Consider the following 20,930-nt stretch of genomic DNA (forward strand, 5'->3'; position numbering starts at 1 on the left):
TTATACACACCGCTGAACACGAAGCAGCCAATACCCGTGTAATGTATGTGAGACTTCAAACTACCTTTTAGTACTTTATATCAGTACAGCATCTTGTTTGCAAATGCTCTGGTTGAGAGCAACTGATGGAAGGGGGAAGGGACCCAAAGCCGACTGACCTAATTGCTGTGTGGATTGAGAAGCTGGCAAAACCATTAGCTTCTTTCACATTAGTTTTCTTTCTATACTATAATAAAGATAAATATTGATTGCTAGAGCAGTATTGATTATAGGGGTCGCTGCAGATGGCAGCTGCATGATTTGCACAGATTATCTCCCATGTACAGTGCAACTTATTTGCATGAGAATGTGGTTTTGTCATCCTCATGAGCTGCAGACTGTTCACTTGCCTTATAGGAGCATTTACCCAAACTAGATGTATCAGTGATTAACAGTAAAATATGAAACAAGGGACTGGGGCAGTTCATCTTCTTTATACGTTTTGTGTATGTGCCTGTCTGCCTTGGATAAGTGGAGTTTACTGTCCCAGCCATGTGGAAAGAAGTGCAGGACACAAGGGACCTGCTGTAATTATGCTGCAGTGTCACCACCTCACTCGGGAATATCACCCAGCCATACAGCATGGCTGGGAACAACGCTCCTTCCTTCACCCACTGACCTAGACACTGAGCATGCCAAGCTCCTTCATTCAGGCCTGGATGCCTTCCCCCAAGCTCCCAGCCTAGGGTCATCAGGGGCCCAGTGTCCCCACAGAACAGCTTCAGCATCCTCTCCTGAGCTGGACCTGCCTGGTGGGATCCTTGTCTGCTTGCAAGAAATAGAAAAGGCTCCTCCAGTGTGGGCCAGGCTTGTGAAGAGGGAGCAAAGGTGCCTACCACAAGCACGGTGCCTATGGCAAAGTACAGTACCCTACACCCAGCCAAGGAGGAGTCCCTGGGGTGTGTGGGGTGCAGAAAACAGCAGGGGCATTTAGGCCCCTTCTATTACTGGTGCAAACCCCCAAGGGGCCCATTTCAGGGTTAGGCACCTCCTGCCAGAGATAACTGCTGCCTCTCTCCTCCACCCGCAACCTCCAGGAGGGAGGAAGGGGCAGGCAGAGGAGCACTCTGTGGAGAGCCTCCTCACCTCCTCAGACACTGCCAGGCTGCAAGGGAAGCACTCTCTGAGCACACTACACATCTCTGCATGTCTGTCTTCCAGCTGGCAACCTGCATCTTACTGTGGGCAATGCTGCACTTCAAGACTGCTGCTGGCTGACCTGCTAATATTGAAATTCCGAGGGAACAGATACATTTCATCATTTTGATTTTGATTAACTCTGCAAGTCAGAGGTTTGCAGGCTTTAATCTGGTTTTAAGAAAATACTCCTGTCCTCTCTATTGTCAGCATTTTCCAAAAGGAAATTCAACAGAAGGGTCTTTCCTATTATTTATCTCCTTCCACTTTGGGCACATCAGTGGACCTCTGAAATAGCTGCCCAGTACCTGTGCAAACCCTGGCTTGTCCAGTCTAGGGAGTGCTCTTATTTCCTAAGGAGCCCCTATGGAGGAGATTAATGCTGGAGTCCAGGTTTCTGATGTGGTTCTGTACTGAAACTAAGCCACTTCAGCAGAGAGCAGGCACTCCATTTGGAGAGCACTGTTTACATTCAGTGAGTATTTTATAGATGCTTTTTGGAAGATCTTAGAAATATACCACAGTTCAAAATGTTACGCTTCATTCTGCATTTCCTTTTGAGTACATCTCTCGGTGTTATGTTGAGTAGCCCTGTCTGACAAAATCAATTATTCCTTAGCCAGCTCAGAAATAAAACCCAAAGCAAGCAACACCAAATGCCTGATTTACCAATAGATTGTAATCCAGTGCTAAAGAGCATAGCCACTGCCCTGCTTTAAATATTCATGAAGCCCACTGGTGCAAAATGCATTAAAGGTGGGAATAATGCCAGTAATACACGATCCTCTTAGTGACAAGAAGCTTTCACATATTAAAGTAGCAAGATGTTAAAGACTTTCAACTGAACAGTCTTTGTTTTTAACTTAGAGAAGGAGATTCACTAATGGAATGCCAAATTGCATTCACTCTCATGATACTTGACTGCAGAATAGGATAATAACACATGTGCTTTCACATGCCATGGAAAACCTGTTATTACAGTGGTTTCTTTTCTGCCTTTTCTTCATACTTTCCAGAAAATGTTCACACAAATCTTACCCCTTCGAGTAATCTTCTGTGTGCCAAACCCCCCATCAGAATCCCAGGAGTCTAGCCATTAACAGATTGGTTTTAGGCAAATAAAAAGATTTAAAAATAATGGTGACACAGTACAATAGCACAATTTAGATGAGTGACAACTCGCAATGAATAAACAAAAAAAAAAAAACCAAACAAAAAAACCAAAAGAAAAAACAGTAAAACTAGCAATAATGGTCTGCAAAATAACAGACTGTGACAACGCAGAATAATGTCAATTGTCACTTTAAATCATCAGCAGCACAACCACATCTGCTATCACACCTGTGCTCTCTTCTCTGATCTACTCTGGCACCCTAGAAATATTAGGCGAACAGCCAGCCTTGCATCCCCAGCTCTCTGAAGTCTGGCTCTGCTATCAGCTTGCATCCCTCTTACCTGGAATGGACCAGGCACTGTCCCTGCACCCTCAAACTACTCCTGATTGATATGGATTCACTGCCATTGTTGGGCTTGTCATCCTGTAATAACAGGTCCTGGGACCACCAGGAACTGCTGACCCCGTTTGGACTGTACAAACCTCATCAGTCAGGTGAGACAGCTAAAGGAGCCCTGCTTACATCTGAAATTTGATCCACGTAAAAACAGTAATCGAAAAATAAATTGAAATTTCTTTTCCCACTTAATCTAAGGACATTTTCTGCACACCAAATCTTGGCAGGGGGTGTGGGGGAATATGTCTATCTAGTGCCAAACATGAAAAGTCAATTAACATACATTTGAAAGAGGGGTCTAGAACCTCCATACGTAGTTCGCTTTTTTCCTAGAAATAAGAATAATGAAAAAGCTAGGAGACTCATTTTTTAGAAAGATGCTTATCCAAGACTAATCAGGGGGCAGGGATGGGAAACCAGGGCACTGTTATGGCATATGAAGTTGTTTACTTCAAAGCAGACCTTTTAACAGGCTTTACAAGGTCTTTGTATTTCTGGTTGGAAATCGGCTTTCCTGCCTTATAACAGTTTGTCTGATGGCATCCTCCCAGTAAATGCCCTTCCCTGCTTCCTGCCCTGAGAAGCACCTTCCCCTGCAGAAAGACTGCCTGTCAATAAAGATTGAGAACCTCAGCTCCTGCTGTCATTATGCTGCTCCATATAGGCCAAGTTGTTTCAAAGGGGAGGAGTTAGACAGTGCAAAATCTGCAGTGGGAACACTGGGGTAAGTTGGATCAGGCAATTTTACCAAGCTATTTCTGGAAAAAAATAAACACTGCTCCTCAGTGCTTATGATTAATAATGTTATCTTGTAGCTAATTTTATTCCTTGCCCCTCTCTTCTTCTGCCTTCCAATTTGGAAGTGCACTTAATTATGAAAACATGAGCACTAGACTGTGAATTTTGATATATTAATTTTACCATGGTTTTGTTTCTATACTGCACCACGAAAGCTTTCAAGGACAACCAGCCAAGGAGACAATGAAAATCGTAACACCTGGAGTAATTTCCTTAAGCAAAGTCAACATTAGGCAATTTCTCACTCGCAAATTTCATTACATTACTGAAACCTATAACCATGATGCACCTTGCTCCTGTTTTTCAACACCACCATTTCCTTTGATGACTGGAGACAGAGCAAGGACTCTGCGGTTTGTTTAGTTGGGTTATTTTAAAGACTAGAACCAACCTGACCAACAGGGCATGGGTGCCTTGCCTGGGTGAGGTCACCTGCCTAATCCTGGGCCCAGTTATCACGTTCACCATTCAGTCATTGACTCCTCTCTGTTCCATTCTTACTGTCCAAGTCAGAACTTGGGCCATGCTGCTTTATTGACATCTCACTGCCCAGACTCTGTGTCCATTCTTTAGCTAACACTACCCCACAGGTTTAGAAGCACCATACAGACCATAGCTCTAACATTTGCAAGACTATTTTGTTCTGTCTCTAAGTTTGTTTCAGTTACTTGGATAGAAATACGAGGCAGGGCACTAAGGCAGTGCTAGAACTAAAACTCTGTGAATAGTGACCTTTTTGATCTATTGGCTGTTCCAAAATCACAATGAAATGATTAGCTCAGAGCTGGCCTAATATATGTTTGCATAGTTCCTACGCAAAATACAAAATGAAAAAATAAAAATCTGAGTAAATAGAATTATTTCCCTTCAGCTAATGTAATTATGTTTTAAAATAATAAGAAAACATGAATAATTTTGAAACATTTCTTAAAAATAAAAATTAAAACCATTTCCATTGAGAAAATGTCTAAATGTACACTCTCATTTTTTCAAACAATTGAGGGTTAGGTTTTCAATTCCAGCAACTAGGAAAAAGTGAGACAGATTTCCCAGCGTTTCTAATGCCACACATGAATTAACATGATGATAATACTAATGATACTTTCTAACTGGAAAAGCTTTAGGTCAATTATTTTTCCCAATTCTATTTTTACTGAAGTATGAAGCTGTAAAACCCCAGATGGAATAACATAAGTTATAATGGCAACAAAATAGATAACTGTGTTTCTAGAGTTGTTCTAAATTGTGCATGTTCCAAAATTATAAACCAGAGTGTTTTATACATTTTTTTCAGAATAACAACCACCTCATTCACTTTGAAATGAATCTCCGGGTGCAGAAAATTGAGTATCTTACATTTGTAATGCTTTCTAAACCACAGTACCTTTAAATAATACAACATTCATTAAAATAGAAGAGTAGAGCAAATTACTGTACCAAACATCCTCTGCATCTTCATCACACTCTGCCCCAAATTGGCAAATGTCACAGGTCGATGTCTCTTTTTGATTGGTTTCACCTGAGCCTTCATTGACTGTTTGATGGAAAGCAGAAGAATATACATTAGTAAAGATGGCATTGTAGCAAAGCACTTCTCTCACTCTAGAAAAATCTATGCACTGCATCAGCTTAATGTGCTGCTCACAAAGCTGACGGCTGGCCAACGCTGTTTCTGAACGGGGCCAACACAGAGATTCCCATGGTGGTCTGGGAAAAATTCCCTGAGTTATGGAGTTAAAAACCAGAGAAAGACCCTTTCTCTTCTCTTTCCTCTTGAACAATGATTCCCTTCAAGCTGTGTCCCAGGAAGGTTGTGTCCCCACTGAGCCTCACTGCTTTGTTCCCTGGGAAAATAACGGAGGTGAATTGATAGCATCTCATGCTGCCTTGTGTCCTTTACCCGTGAAGGTCTTGAGATGGCCCCAAGGGGATGCTTTCCTCGAAAATGTTTTGAAATTACTTGCCATAGAGTGCAGTCTAGTCTATTCCAAAGGCAAAACATTTTTCTCTGCAGAAGTACAGTTATGAGCCCCATGGAGTAGTTATCTCTGGCAGGAAAGATTTAGTGCTGTCCAGAGGAGGGCACAATCTCCAGCACAGGTTAAATTTGAAACCCAATGTCTGCAGTTGTGTAAGGTTTGTACCTGGCCCTTAAGCCAAAAACATGAAGGGACTAAGGGGAAAATAAAAATATGGGTGCGAGAAAATAGTGATGGCTGAGTACTGAAAGGTAGAAAAAGACCACTAAGGTAGGCACAAAAAGGGGGTTTGTTAAATGATCCAAAAGAAACATTATCTATATTTGTATTAAAGTACATAAACACCCTTTGATATCTTTTGAAGGATGCCACTTTATACCAAGACACTGTACCTAGCGATATCCTTCTGCCAGTTGCAGAGTTATTAAACAAACGCAGAATTTAAGCATCAATCAGCTTTGACTGATATTGTTATCTGCACAAACAGCCTCTGCAGTGTCATCCCTCTGGCATTTGGAGTCAGCACTGTGGTGCAGGCTTACTGCACACTTGGGTCCAGCCTACCAAAGCTGGTGGACATGTTGAAGTGTGTCGGAAGCCTCAGTGACATCGACTGGACAAACCATCTGCTTGAGGTACACTTGTGTTGTTACCAGAGGCTTTTGTGTCAGAATAGGCTGCTTTTGTTATTTACTCAAGAAAGGACAAGAATCCCAAGCTTTCACAAAGCTGTTAGAGGAGAAAGGGCTTTTGCCCCTAGAAGAGCAAGTGTAACCCCAAAGCCTGTTTTGCAACAAACTTGCTTCCATACCCTGTACAAATTATGCAACTTCTGTCATGTTTCCCATACGCCAAAATGGGAATAATACCATTTTCTACCAGCAGAGAATATGGAAACAAGTATATCGAAATATCGTGATATGCTTAGATACTACAGTGATATAGACCACAGAAATACCTAAGGTAGATGACTTGTCTAAAATGTTTCTTCCTGAGCAATAATATAGTCAAAGGAAGTGTTGGTATGTTTAGGTATAAAACTCTGCTGCACCAATTTCTTATCAGTCATGCCTGAATTTAGACTATATTAAACTGAAGAAAATCACCTATGATGAGCATGGTGATTGTCTATTTGTACAGATTTGCTCACCTTTATATCCCTAAAATTCATGTACAAAAAAACCTAAAAGGAAACCAGGCAAACACATGCTGGATTTTCATTCTACTGCACTGTCAGGCTTTATAGGGAGGGACTGAGCTGTGGTTTTTCTGTTTCCTTAAATAACTGAGAAGTGCTTTAGGCTCATATTTTATAAAAGTCAATGTACAAGGGCAGACAAGGTATCCAAGTGCCACATCCTCACACCATTAGCATCCCCATGTGCCACCAGTGTGATTCTGACTGTGAGGCTCATACTCCTCCCCACCTCCCTGCAGCTGAGTCCAGGCCTACAATTTTCACTAAGTTTCATTTACATTTTAAATATAGAAATCTATTTTATTGAGAAGATAACTCTGACAGCCAATCTTGGCAGGGGATTTCCAGTGGTTAAGACCTTAGGCAGGACATGTAACTAGTGACTGTATGCAAAGAACAATGGGACCTATGGGCATTTTCAACAGCCATTTTCACCTACTGAAAACATGACAATTGCTCCAGTTCAGGAGGGTGAGAATATATACTTTATGGAATAAAGCTTTAATTTATTTATTTTGTTATTCTGCAAATCACTTCCCTTGTATTACCTTTTAATTAAAAACATACGCTCTGTTTTCTTCCTCCCTGTAATGTTTCCATTCATAATTGTCCAGCACGTGTGGTTTGACCAGGGACCTCACACGGTTCCACATCACAAGATAAGTGATACAGTTACTTAAGTCATTAAAGAAAGGCATTTGAAAGACTGAGCATGTGGAAGAGAACTAACTGATTTAGAGAAGACCATCCACACTAAGGCACATTGCAGTTCTGAATTTCTACTTGAAAATAACAGGTCACTCCCTCATAGTTTTCTGAAGAAGCTCTGTATCCAGCTTTCCATAGTCAATGTGCACTTTGTCATTAAATGTTCTAGTGTGCAGCAGTCCTGATTAAAAAAGACAGCAGTTTATCTCACTCACTCTTTCTGTTGGCAGTAACCATAGATAATATTATTCTTTAGATTTCCTAAAGGTGTGTTTTCTCTCCCTACACAAACACTGGCACATGCACCCACACCGAGAACTGACACACACAGGGGCTTGTTTTCTCCATGCTGTGCAGATAAGTGCTTTGATAAATCTGGACATCTTAGAATGAGTTATTTTCCCAACATCCTGCTGCTTTTTACCTTGAGGACTAGTGGATGCTTATTTTCTAAGGTGACTCTTTTTCCTTTTTTCCCTCACTGCACTTGCTGATTTGCACTTCTTTCATAACCCAACCGAAAAAAAAAAAGGTTAGCAAAAATAATCTAGCTTCTGGATTCCTTTTCTAAAAAGGAGAATGATTTTTCTTCTCATGCATGTTGCGTAGTTCTCATATTAGCAACTGTTGAGGTTTTAACACCAAGACCCTGCAGGAACAGTGTAGGGCTCAGGGGAGGCTGAACGCTGAAGCCCACCACTTATTACTCACACAACTGAGAAATGTTAAGCTGCAAATTCCTATTTGCATTAGCAAGATTAGCAACTCTGAGAGTCCAAAGAAGTGGGCTAAAAAGGGTTAGAAGGTCACTAACATTATCTGAAAGTCACTTCAGAGACTATGTCAATCTCCTAAGCAATATAAATTCTTAGCTGTGAAGGCACTACACACAATTTACAGAATCAATGGACTGTGGTAACCACAACAGCTTCTGTTTTAATAATTTGGTCCTTCTCTGGCATTCTCACTGCACTCAGATCAGATAGTTGTGATTTCAAGAAGATTTGTATTGTTTGCAAGTCCCACCAGAAAGAAAACATTTCTGAGGCATTTTACTCTGTTTCCCTAGCAGAAAAAACAGATTAAAAGTATCATCAGTAGGTCTGATAATCAGAGGTCTGACCCTGTGATTATCTCCTGTAACATCAGGAGAAAACTAAAAACCCCAAACTGCTCCCCCCACTGTAGACACCTCTACTTTCTCTTTACACTTCATCTCTTAAGTCGAGTCTTCTGTAAGTGCTACGACCCCCAAAAGTCATGCTAGGACTTTATGCACACAGATTCCCAGACTCATGCTGGGAGTTGGACTGGTGGTTTAGATGTTTTATCAAACAGACATCAAAATCTCTGAGCTTGAGTTTCTGAATAACCCTCGCTCAGTGTCTTCCCAAGATCTTGACAAGTGTCAAAGTCAGGAGGGAAATAAACTCTTTGCAATTTCCAGAAAAGCAGCTCCAGTGGGATGGTAAGGAATATGCACGAGACCTTGATCTGATACACCAAGTGGCACAGGGGACATGCATGTGACTTGCCCAGTGGACCATACTGGGAGGAGTAAATGGAAGTGGGAAGAATAGCTGGTGAGCCGTGAGGGTGAGAGACAATTAGGTGGCAACACTGGCTAAACACAAATCTCTGAATCTCTCTTTGCTAACATGCCTCTGCAGGTAATAGGGCAAACTCAAGAAAGCCTCAGCTCAGTTTTCACATAGCTTTGTAGGACTATTATAACAATCCTTATTCAATGTATTTTAACTATACTGGAGAACACAACAAAGAGACAGTATAAAGCATCACCACACACTTGAATATACAAAATATGACTATAATGAATTATGAATTAAGACTGCTATTATGAAGTCTTCCTTTGATTGATGTGATCAGATCTATGCTCATCGCTGATTCTAACTTGACTCCTCATAATGGGACATTTTTGCTGTTGTTGAAAGAAGAACTTCAAAACAAGCTTGCTCTAGCTCATCCTAACAGGATACATGCTTGGTTTTTAGCTATAACATCCAGGTAATAACAAAAATCACATGGAGATGAGAGTTGATGGCCATTTTTGTACTGTGGAATGAAAGACAATGTGCAAACAAAAACGTAGTGGAGGAGGAGGAGGAGGAGGAGGGTGCTCTTTGGGACAGCTGACGTGATCTTGCCACATGCTTCAGTCCTAACAAGAACGCTCTGAGCAGGTGAGAAGGTGAGTGGATGAAGTGAGAAAGCTCTGAGAAACCAGGGCAGAGAAGCCAGCATAATTTACTAAATGTGTTAGAACAAACACTACCTGCACCTGTACTGAGCGCCTAACAACACCTCACAAACTGTACCAATAAAAGCCCAGACGCTGCAAGCGACTCCACTCTAATCAATAAATCTTTTTTTCCTCAAAGCATTAGCTCAGTCAAAACCTGCAAAGTGAGAAAAATGAAGGGTGTGAAGCAGGGGGTCAACTCACGAATGACTCTGCTCTCGAAGTCTGGCTGAGGCTCAAAATGGCATTACAGTCAAAATGAAAGGAAAATGGCCTACAGGATTGGTAATAAATTCAAACTCTGACGTGCCTTGTTCTACTCTACTCCTGCTGGCTGGCTCCATCTCAATAAATACTAATTTGCTCTCTCTCTCACACCCACAAACACTCTGGGGAAATTACTTATTGCACAAGAAAACAGTGTCTCTACCCAGCTCAGGACCTGACACAGAACTTCTTAAGGAGACCTGAAATATTCTCCTTTGGGCCTTTGATCTGTTTCTCCACACCACCACCGGTGAGTCCTTGAAACCACCTCTCTGCTATCTATGGGCATGTGATTTAAACAGCACCAGGGTTGTGCCATACCTGAGCTGGCTGCCAAGGAAACCAGACCTTTTTTCCCAGTGTTTATACTGCCTCAGGCCCCATCTTTAGATACCTTTGCATCACCATTCTCAACCAAGTGCTAGAAAAGGTTAACAGGATGACTTTGGCATGATGCAAATACCTAACAGGGTTTTTGAGGAGGAACTAGATGCATCCAGCCAGCTCAGATTGCTGATAAAATGTGCTCTTATCTTATTGCTAAAGACCATGTAGATAGAGCCCAGCACTGCTTTGATGCCAGTCAGACTCAATTTGCAGTGTTTTCCAGCTCTCATATTTATACTGCGACTTTCAGATTACATTTTTTTTTCTTAAAAATCACAGCTGGTGGATTATGTCAGTGTATAAGGACCTCAGCTTCTACATATACATTTGTTTTGAAAGGTATGTCTAAGCTTTAGGGCTGTGGAGAAAAAGCTTGTGAGTATAACAAATACCAGAAACTATCATGTTTATAATTTTTAAATACTACTTTTGTAGGGTCTATTCATGATTTGTCACTCCTGTGCAATGCTGAGGGCAGGAAAGCAGCACTGCTGGAACAGCTCACCCTTGTGCATGGCCCTGTGCTGAGCTCACCCACACCTTGTGCTGAAGGCTCTGCTTCTGCCCTGGATACAGTCTCATTAGTGCAAGAAAACAGTGTCTGGGAGTGCTCTGAGTTCAGTAAATAAATAGCATGAAAACTGTTTCACATTACATCTAAACACTGCTGCTCTCTCTAGCACTCTCTTTATTTTTTACCTCGTCTTGCTTCCTGTCATGCCTTCCCTCTCGTTCTCTTGTTGCTTCTTCCCTTTTCCCACCACGCCCAGTTTTTCAGTGGCACTTTCCCTACCTGAGGGCCCAGGCTGGAGCAGCACTGGCAGCCCTGCAGACAGGGGTGCTGCTGCTGTGAGGAGAGGTATGGGCTCATGCAATGCCGTGCTCTCCTCACTTCACACAGCTCAACATCTCGGGAGCCTTGTCCAGCTGCCATCTGGGGACTCGGAGGTCTCTCCTGGTGAGATGAGCAGCATTGACACCCTCATTTATTGTGGCTAAAAGTGGATGGGATGGGAATGGTTTCACAGGAGCAGCTCTCCTCCTCTGCATATGTTCTCTCCTTTCAGCAGGTGCAACTGGAGGTCTCCTACTGCACCTGTGTCTGAAGCCAGGACGTGATCCTGCCCCAGAACTCTGCAGGGACTTGTCTGCATTTGTACAACTGTGGCCAGGAGGGAACGGATTCAACTCTTACTCAAAGTTTATTTATTATAAATAAACACCACTTGCTTGTTTCTGTCTCATGCATATTCCTGCTGCTCCCACAGTGCATTTGATAAAAAATTAAATACGATTAGTCGAGGCCAGTTTCTCCTAGCAAATGTCTCTAATGGTGTTTCAAAAGGAATGGCTCATTGAATAAAACCCTATTGTAAGCCTTCTGAATGCTGACATAAAACAGCTGCGATTATTGCACCATTGCGCTGTCCCCCTACAAAATTTGATGTTTGCCTGGTGTATGTGGGATGCCAACTTTGCAGATTTATGAAGGTGTACAATGACCAGCATTGACAGTATTTGCCAGTTTGAGGAAGAGGAGGCTCATTTAATTTTGCCAAGAACTTCCCCTCATAAACATCTTTGAGTAAAACGCCAAACAGCACACGGGGACTAATCATCTCTGCCTTGCATTAATTTAATTTTAAAAAGAAATCACTTTCTTGTAGGAGAATTTTCAAGAAATAGATACATCTTTTTGTAAAAACATGCCTGCAATGCTGCCAAAGCTTTTGTGGCATCAGTCCCTGCTCTCATGTATTTCAATATGCCCAACAGCATGAACAAAACAACCAAGTGGACATGGCCACAGCTGGAAGGATGCAATGTGACAGGTCACCAAGCAAGGCCATTATTAAAGAGCCTGGAAGGAGATTACTATAGTTCTAATTGCAAGGACCAGAAGATTTTTCAGGATCAAGGAGAAATGAAAAAAGATGACGTCTGATTCCTCCCTCAGGTTGACTTGCCCAGCCACACAGATCATTGAACCTCAGCACTGTGTCAAGGTAGATGGGAAGCTGCAGTGCAGGAAAGCACCCAATGTCTTAACGCTTTTCTTATTTGTCAGAAAATGGCCATCAAAGGCTGAAGGAGAGTCAAGTGTGAGCTCCTTCTGGACGGCTGCTCCCGTGTGCCAGAAGGAAGCAGAGTAGCCCAGGCTTGAAACCTCCTTCATTCCCTCTGTGGACTGCTAAACATCCTCTCCCTGCAGACCTGCAAAACCTCTGGCACCTTCAGGCTCTACTGAAAAGCAAGGACTGGTTCTGGTCCCTCCTCTTCCTCTTGTATGTCTGTGCAGAAGCTGCATGCCACACTGCCTGAAACAGTAGCTTCCTGCTGGATACCTTATGCTTGAGGCACTGAACACACAATGCAAAGATCATTTGATAGATGGAACATACGGACTGTATATAAGCTGTAACATGGCACTTACAGAAAACTCTACGAAGAAACAGTGCATTAGATAGAGGTTCAGTTAGAAGAATATGAGGCAGCAGTGCCGCCTTCTGTAGGGAAAGATGCTACAGTTGGACACAAACCACAGAAATTACTGGTCTGTGCTTTCCCTGACCACTGGCAAGAATTCACATACCACCTGATGTTCTAAGCACTCTCATTCACTAGGCAGAGAAGAACCTGCATCACGGACTTTATAGAAATTCAGGGGGACAAAAAAAGAAAAAAGGAAGGATCCAACCCATGGTTTCGCAAAGGCTACAACAAGCAAGTCCCAAATGGGTGATATGACTTTCCAGGGCTTTCCACACTGAAAGGGTGCTTTTGTCAGCTTCCTACCTGGTGGAAAGATTAACAGAAGACTTGAATGTGAACCTTCACAGCTACTTATCTTTCAAGAAACAGAATGAAAGGAACAAAGATAAAACCTAAAAGAGCTGTCTAGCATTCACTTGGTGACTACTTCAGTTTTAAGATCTTTGTCACTTTGCTATTGATTTAAGTCTGTGTATCCTTTTGAATATTAGTATGGCTAGCAAGATAGCAACATCATACATAAAAATGTTCTTTATTCCAGAACAGATGAAACTCCCAGTGGTAAAAGAAGATTTAGGTATCTCTGAAGATTTCTTATCTCTGTGCAACATAACTCTCTAATGGTTCAGTGCCTTGGAGGGTCATCTGAGATCACTTATCACATAAATCAAATAGGTGGCAGGCTATAAGAATGGAAGCCTATAGCAATTTCATGTCTTTGCTTGCAGACATCAAATCTATCTTTTAGGCAGACTATAGAGGAGATAATATGCCACTTCATTTAAGCCACTGAAGAAGCCCAAATCTGGGTATTAACCAATTTTAGGAAGCTGCTCCTAGTCTTGACTGCACCACAATTATCTTGGGAAATGACTGGTTTAAATCCTAAAATGTGGACTGTAGACACTAGTCCTGGTTTTAATTTATACTAAGGCTTCTGTAAATCACTCTGGCAATGGAAGGGAGTGTCAGAGCGAGTGAAAGTCCAATTTAGTTTATGTCCCATTTACATAATCAGTGTGGTGTAAAGTGGCTCTACTCTAAAAACTACTTGGGTTTACCTTTCACTGAATTCAATAAGAGGAACACAGTTTTCTTCTCCCACTCCACTTTTATTCCATGTTATACTCCTTTCTGTTTATTCCTGTGGTGCTAATGCAAGTTACACACAGCTAACTGAGAACTGGAGCTGCCCTGGAGCTCAGAAGTCAAGAAGATGAGTGCCAAGCTCCTGTTCAGTAATGGGGTCTCACAAGGAGGCAGCTCAGTTGGGTGCCAAAACTGACAGTCAAAACCCATGTTCAGCCAGGCTGTACCCTCGTGGTTGGGAGCCACGATAGATGGCTCCTTATCTGCCTCTTCCTCCACCAGCTCAGTGGTCACTCTGAACTCAGAGGATTTCCAATCCCCCTTCACAGCTCCTGCCCCACAAGAATTTAAAATTTCTTCAGTAGCACTCCCTGGTCTGTAATTGTCACAACTGAGCTCATCCTCTAAACTTGTACAACCAGGGCTCATCCCAGGGTTTGCTCCTTTTACTGTGATAATTCCATAAAAAAAACCAAACAAACAAACAAAAAAAAAAAAAAAATATGTCTCAGAGCTGTAAAGACATCCCTCCTGATGTGTGCAAAGGTATTACTGCCTTCCCAAGGCTGTAGCTAACTACTCCTTGGGTCTCTGCCACAGCTCGGGGTGAACAGGAGTGCTGGCACCTAAAGAACTTGCCAGAAGCTAAGATGAATGCAGCTGCAAAGTCTCCAAGTCCTGCAGGAGGAGATGCAATATTTATGCAACAAAGATACTATCTTTTATATAGCTCTACTCTTCAACAAACATGAAAACATATGGCATCAGTTAATTCCATGAAAATATCTGGTAGTACGACAACTTTTCAGGGCAAATGGGAAACAAAACAATCAAACCATTTTTTTCCCCTTCTATTTCCATTATTAGTGGGCAGGTTGAGGCATAGCATGAGCAGCACCATTACTGGCTTACAGTACTCCTTGGTTTATGGAGTGGAGTAGTCATGTCCACTGCACAAAAGCCATGAGAAGTACCTGCAGCACTGCTGACAGCCTCAGCAGAAAGGTGAGGGAGTTTATGAATGAGTAGCACAGCCACTCCTGGAAGGGTGGCAAGGATTTAGGAGAAGGAGCCTCCTGGACCAGATCTGCGGATAAAATGAGGATCTAATTTTGTGCTGTCACTCAGAGTTTACGTGACTGGGAGGAAAAGCCTCCCAGACCTCCACTAACAGGACAAACAGGTTGAGTGTGACACATCAAACTCAGCCTTGATACGAGCAGCGGAAAAGCATGGATTTGAATCCATTTACACCAGAACAATGTTGCCCTTCTGAGTATAATTTTACAGATGTGTTTATGATATAGGGGAAGCCATATGGCAGAAAAGGTTTAAACATTTAATCTCACTTAGCTTCAATACACTGCATATACAGAAAATTGGAAGCCCAGCAGGAAAATGCCAGATTTCATTCTCACTTAGTTGTGATTAACCTTTATGAGCTCACTCAGAGTTTTGTCACCTGCGAAGTCATTTGGGGCAGGCAGGCTGCAAGAGCCCTGACTTGCTGCTTTGGCCAAGGTGCCACCTCTGCTGAGCTTGAGCTCTCCAGAGGCTGTGCTGCCCAAAATGCAGGCCTCCCTGGCCCAAAAGGCAGAAAGTGCAGAAGGGACCATTAGGGAGAGAATGACCTGGAAGGACTCTTCTCCTTTTCCTCCTACAGCTGGGCTTCCCTGTGTCGCTCAGCTGGGTCCAGTTGAGAGCAGCCTTACACCAGCAGACAGACACAAGGCAAAGAGCTGATACGTTCCACACTTTGCAAATATGCTCTTTCTCATTAATACTGATTCCCACACACAAACACTTTAGCTATATCCACTGATTGCATTACCATTGCAGAAGTGTAATTAACAAATTAAAAGGGAGGATTGTGATTCAGTTTAATTTGGGGAAAATCTTTAAATAAATAAAATTAAAAAAAAAGGAGTCTGATGAGTCTGATGTTTGAGGATCATTCCTCTGTGCTATTCATTTTAGTGCCTAGGACATGCTCTAAGAGAGGTGTTTTCATCAAAACAAACACATCCTGAGTATGCTGCAGTACTGGCATACATGGGTCCTTCGAGAAGCAACTAGTCAAAAAACATATGAAAGAAATCCTGACAGATGCTAAACCAAATACTAGATTGCAAATGAAGGTGTATCATCAGGAAGAGAGGAAGGGGGAAAATGCCAGTTGGAAGCTGCTCAGACTGATCTGAAACTACCAGCTTATTTACAAAGACTTATGAAAAGCAACAGAGAACATGCACACCATCAACTCACACATATTTGTGGAAGGAGGAAAGGTAGAAAATCCCCCATACTTACTGCCCTTCCAAATCCTTGTATGATAAAATAAGCCAGTTTCACTAAGTAAATCAATGTTTGCAAGAGCAGTCAAAACTCCTGAGCCAAAGTCTGACTGCATTTCTCTCCTAACACTAACTGAGCACACTTGGAAGAATGGTTGCAAAATGATACATACTTCCCCTCACATTTCCTACGAAAAACACCTTTCAGGTGATCTAATATTATGAGAAACCATAATCATTAAGGATTGATCATGCTAATATAATTTTCTGGATGGCTTATTAACCTACTAAGACATGTTTTTCTCTACTTCCCTTCATTAGCGACAGCAATAATTAGGTAAGGACAGAGTAGCAAAATTGATCATATGCTACTGCCAAAGGGGACAGAGAATGTATCATGGACATTTAGCATAATGTTCTCCAAACTCGAGATGCATTAATTTTATTTAGTACCACAGCTATTTTCTGTCTTTGATAGAAGGAATCTGTTAATGCAGATATTGTATAACAGGAGCTTATTTTTCTCTTATTCGAAAACGGAATTTTCTTTTTTCTTTAAAGTTCGTAACACAAAATGAGATGAGACAAGAAAACATCACCCTCTCAAGTCATCCTTTCCTTTTTTTTCAGTCTCCTCATGAAAGCGGCACTTTAAAAGCAGAGCAGCTGCAGAGCTCTGGCTAGGAAGCAAAGAAGTGAGTTATACTGTCACCTCCCGGACAATAATCCCCAGAGACACTTTCCTCATTTTTTTGGGTCAGCTTCAGACAGCCTTCCCGCTTCCTGCCACCCCTGGTCACCAGAACAAAGCATCTGTAGCTGACATTTAGGCGGCTCTAGTTAGAATCTGTGTATACTTACATATACAAATTGTATGCATTTGCAGCAATGACCAAATAGCTGCACTCTGAGCCCACATTAAGGTCAGTAACATCAGCAGCAGAAGCACCACTAACGTGTGGGCTGGAGGACGAAGGAGCAGCCACACGAAGTGTCGGTGCCTGTGTGCTGCCCATCACCCTCCTCGTCTGTGACCCCAGTGCCACGGCCCCAACCCACACAGCAGCTGCCTTGACCCTTGAAACAGAAACTGCCAGTTAAGTGATGACCCTGCCACATCTGTGATGTGCTGAGGTAGGGACCAGTGTCAACTGTGAAGGGGGCTGCCTCAAGCTCACAGCTCCACCAGACCTGCAGCAGTAACTTTCCCACACCACCCTGCCAGTGTGGGAAGCGCGTTTCAATGTGAGAGTGACAAAGGCATCGCAGCAATAGCGAATTTTACATATTTTTTAAAAACGGTGAGCAACCGGCTTTCCCTAAGCTCTCCCTCCCAAGTGAGCAGTAGGCAGCTTTCTGTAGATAAATGCATTACAGGGAACTGAAAAGAGTTGACATTACAAACTTGGCACTCTGATGGCATGCTGTACAAACAGGGAAAGGGAGGATCTGCCAAAGCGAGAGCCAGAGATAATATAAAAAGCATAAACCCAGCATATTGACCTTATTTAAGTCCAAACAGCATAACACTAGGATACTTAATGCAAAAATGTAAAAAATATTCTTTATTCTACACACACATTGATGTTTCTTTAAATATGCAATTCACTTGATATCTGCAATCCCCTCCCTACAGATGCAAAATCCAAAATAATGATTATATCAGTCATTGCTTAATACATTCAACTGTGGCCCTGATTTTCATGCATGAATGGTCATTTACATATCATTACCCATCATGCCATCCACTCAGATTTTTCTTTCTAAACAGAGTAATATATTTAAAGTTGTCATTTTAAAACAAAAATGTGTAAAAAAGGGACTTTCATTGCTCATTATCTTATCTGTGCTCTTAGCAGTTAATAGACTGGAATATTAAAGTGCAAAATTCTCAGTTTGTGTGACAACTGTCACAGTGAGAAGATCTTACAGAAGAAACAATTACCAAGGGATTTTTCTTAAATTTGGAAACACAGATAAATATGAACAGAAAAGCTGAAGCAAACCAACCAGGAGCAAAACAGTAATTATAGTACAGTCTTATATTTTTCTAACACAAGTCCTTGTTGGGGGCAAAGCTAGTTCCACGTTAGGAAAACCACTGCGGACATGAAGTGCAGTCAGAAGCTTTGCATGAATAAATTACAATTTTTTAATTAATATTGCCCATGCCCACAATACAGGAAGGATTTTTTTCCCCCTCCCCCTGCTACTTTTAAAGTAATTTTCTGCTATGTTTAATTAGGAAATTTCTCTACAGAAGGGAATGTGATAGAAGATTAATTCTCTATTTTCTCACCCACTGTGTCAGTAGACTCAAGTGGACACTATAAACCCCAGTTAAATATGATCAGGATGATCGAGTACGGAGCTCCTTTCAAGAGGTCGCGTCCGCAGACTGTAGATCTCATTTCAAAACAACAGAAATGAGTCAGAAAATGGTACCTCTCCGTGGTGCAGCGCCACAAAGGAACAATTACAAGTGGTTCATGGCGCGAGGGTTCACCACGCCGGCTGAGAGGGTTCGCTATCGCAGCTAATGACACCGAACGCCGCCGAGTGAGAAACAGCATTTCCACAGCCATTGATGGTTTGGGTCTGCTTCTCCCCTTCACCACTATTCCTCTAGTAGTGCCATCCTAATTTTACATCTTTTATGCCAAGTATGAAACAGCAATTAAGCAATAAATAATGAAATATTCACTGGTGGGTAATATAATAAAGTTTGGGGTGTTTTTTTTAAGGGAAGAGACAAAGGGTGCAAACTGTATTTGTTTTTAATGAACGATGAAGGAAATGAGCTATTTACCCTCAGGACATAAAATCCCATGAATGGTCTATTGCTGCCAATGCTGAGTAAATATCGGGTTAAGGCTTTTTAAAATTGAAATCCGAGGCAGAGTAAGAACAATTATTTAGAGGAAACTCAGGCCTACAAGGTGCTGGAACATGCAAGATATTACCCTTTGACAGAGAGGGTAAACTATTTTCTCAGAAGTTTTACTTATGGAGTGGCTGAACACCAAAACAGAAAGAGCATGAACGATTTAGAGGAGGAAATGCAGACGTGTAGCCTAGTAGAGACTGAGAGCTTTGCACATTGATTAACTAGGACCAGATTGTTTTAATACAATAGAAGTTGCCAGTACAAACCTCCTGGGGGACAGGAAATGTCAAAACAGGACAACTGGCAGAAAAAATGTGCAATGCAGAAGAAATCTAGAAATTTTATTCTGAGCTTAAAAAAATAAATCAACATTTTGGCTAGTCCAACGCCTATTTATTCCCCCCTGCCCCTGGCATTTTGACACATTTACAAGACATTCTTATCCCACTCTGCCTGATGCTGCTCTGGTTTCACGTAGAGAAATGCTCCAGCAGAGCATTTGAGAAGGAGCAGCCACCTTCACAGAGTCCAAGGGAGAGCTGCAAGGATGACATGATTTAGAAAACACGACTTCTGCAGTGAGCTTAGGGGAATGGAATTTTTTTACTTTGGAAAAGAGAAGACTGAAAGGAGACTACTCGACTGATATAAAAAGGTATGTTAAAAAGGCTGCTATAAAAAGAAGGATAATCAATTGTTCTCCACATCCATTATTTCTGAGACAAGAAATAATTGATATAATTTACAGCAAAGGAGATTTAATTCAGATATTAGGAAATTTTGTCCCCCCAACTTCTAATAATTACCATGTACTGGAACAGGTTGCACTGGAATGAAGCCGGTGTGCTCAGAAGTAGCTTCTGAGACTGGTCCATGCAAAGTCTCAGCAAGGGACAGTCTAACTATAGTTGTTCTCATCAGACTTGAGAAGGATGGATGAGATCAGTTGAAGTTACTTCCAGAACTATATGCCTATGATGAGATCATCCCTTTTCTGCAAGTTAGGAAATGGCTGGGCTCCACAGTAGGCACAGCTCTATCTTTAGTTGTACAAATTCCCATTGAAATTACAGTGTATTTCTTGGTAACATAATTAAAACATCTTCCTGTCACCTAGGTGTGTGATGTCTACCCACATATAGGACCAGGATATATTTTTGCATAATCTCTAAAAGTTTCTGACTCCTGCAAATTTGAAGGATTTGGTCACACCTAAGACCTTGTGGACAAGACTTCAGCTGTTCTGATCCTGAAGAGGTAGGGGAGCCAAACACACCTTCTTCCTCCCTCAGGAAAGAAGTTTATTTTTTTAGACACAGTGGTTTGGATATATCTCTTCAACTGACCAAAGTTTTGTTCCATCACAATAAAATACCTTTTAGAGAAAAGGCACAGACCTCTTTGAAGGGAAAACACTTTAAAAATATTGTTAAATGGGTTGCAAAATCTATGTTAATACAGAAATGCAGGTAATGCACTGCATTTCCCAGAGGAGTCAGCAATGACTTTCCAGTGTTATCACTCAGCTCATCTTCCAGCAGACTGCCATCCTCATGCCAAAATGATGCTACCTGTGGCAACTGCGCCCTGATGAGAAGGGTAGAAGGTGGTGGAAGGAACAAAGCTCCAAATGCCAGCTCCAAATCTGCGGATGGCAAAGCCAGGAATCTCAGGGAGCCCTACTTTCAACCAGAGCAGCCTGTGACTGACTAAATGTGTGTCAGGAGCCTCGGCGGCCCGCGCGGCAGCAGAGAGCCACGCAGCACAGAGGGCTCACAGCCACCTTTGTTCCACATCCCCTGGAGCTACACTTTCTGTGCCTCATCTGCCAGGGGCACAGCACAAAGCCTGTCCCCTCTGCTCCTGTTTCCAAGGAGTGAGCA

At 42.1% G+C, this 20,930-nt stretch overlaps 1 protein-coding gene across 1 annotated transcript in view; it reads right to left on the bottom strand.

Annotated features, from left to right (window-relative positions):
- The window catches only part of TMEFF2 (transmembrane protein with EGF like and two follistatin like domains 2), a 127,660-nt gene that overhangs the window by 48,522 nt on the left and 58,208 nt on the right, over window positions 1-20,930 (bottom strand). The window contains exon 5 of the mRNA XM_017828563.1: window positions 4,923-5,019. Within this exon, the coding sequence (XP_017684052.1) occupies window positions 4,923-5,019 (97 nt within the window). The remainder of the gene's footprint in view (window positions 1-4,922; window positions 5,020-20,930) is intronic.

Source organism: Lepidothrix coronata, unplaced genomic scaffold, assembly GCF_001604755.1.
Source record: "Lepidothrix coronata isolate B3197 unplaced genomic scaffold, Lepidothrix_coronata-1.0 Scaffold149, whole genome shotgun sequence".
Classification (NCBI taxonomy): domain Eukaryota; kingdom Metazoa; phylum Chordata; class Aves; order Passeriformes; family Pipridae; genus Lepidothrix; species Lepidothrix coronata.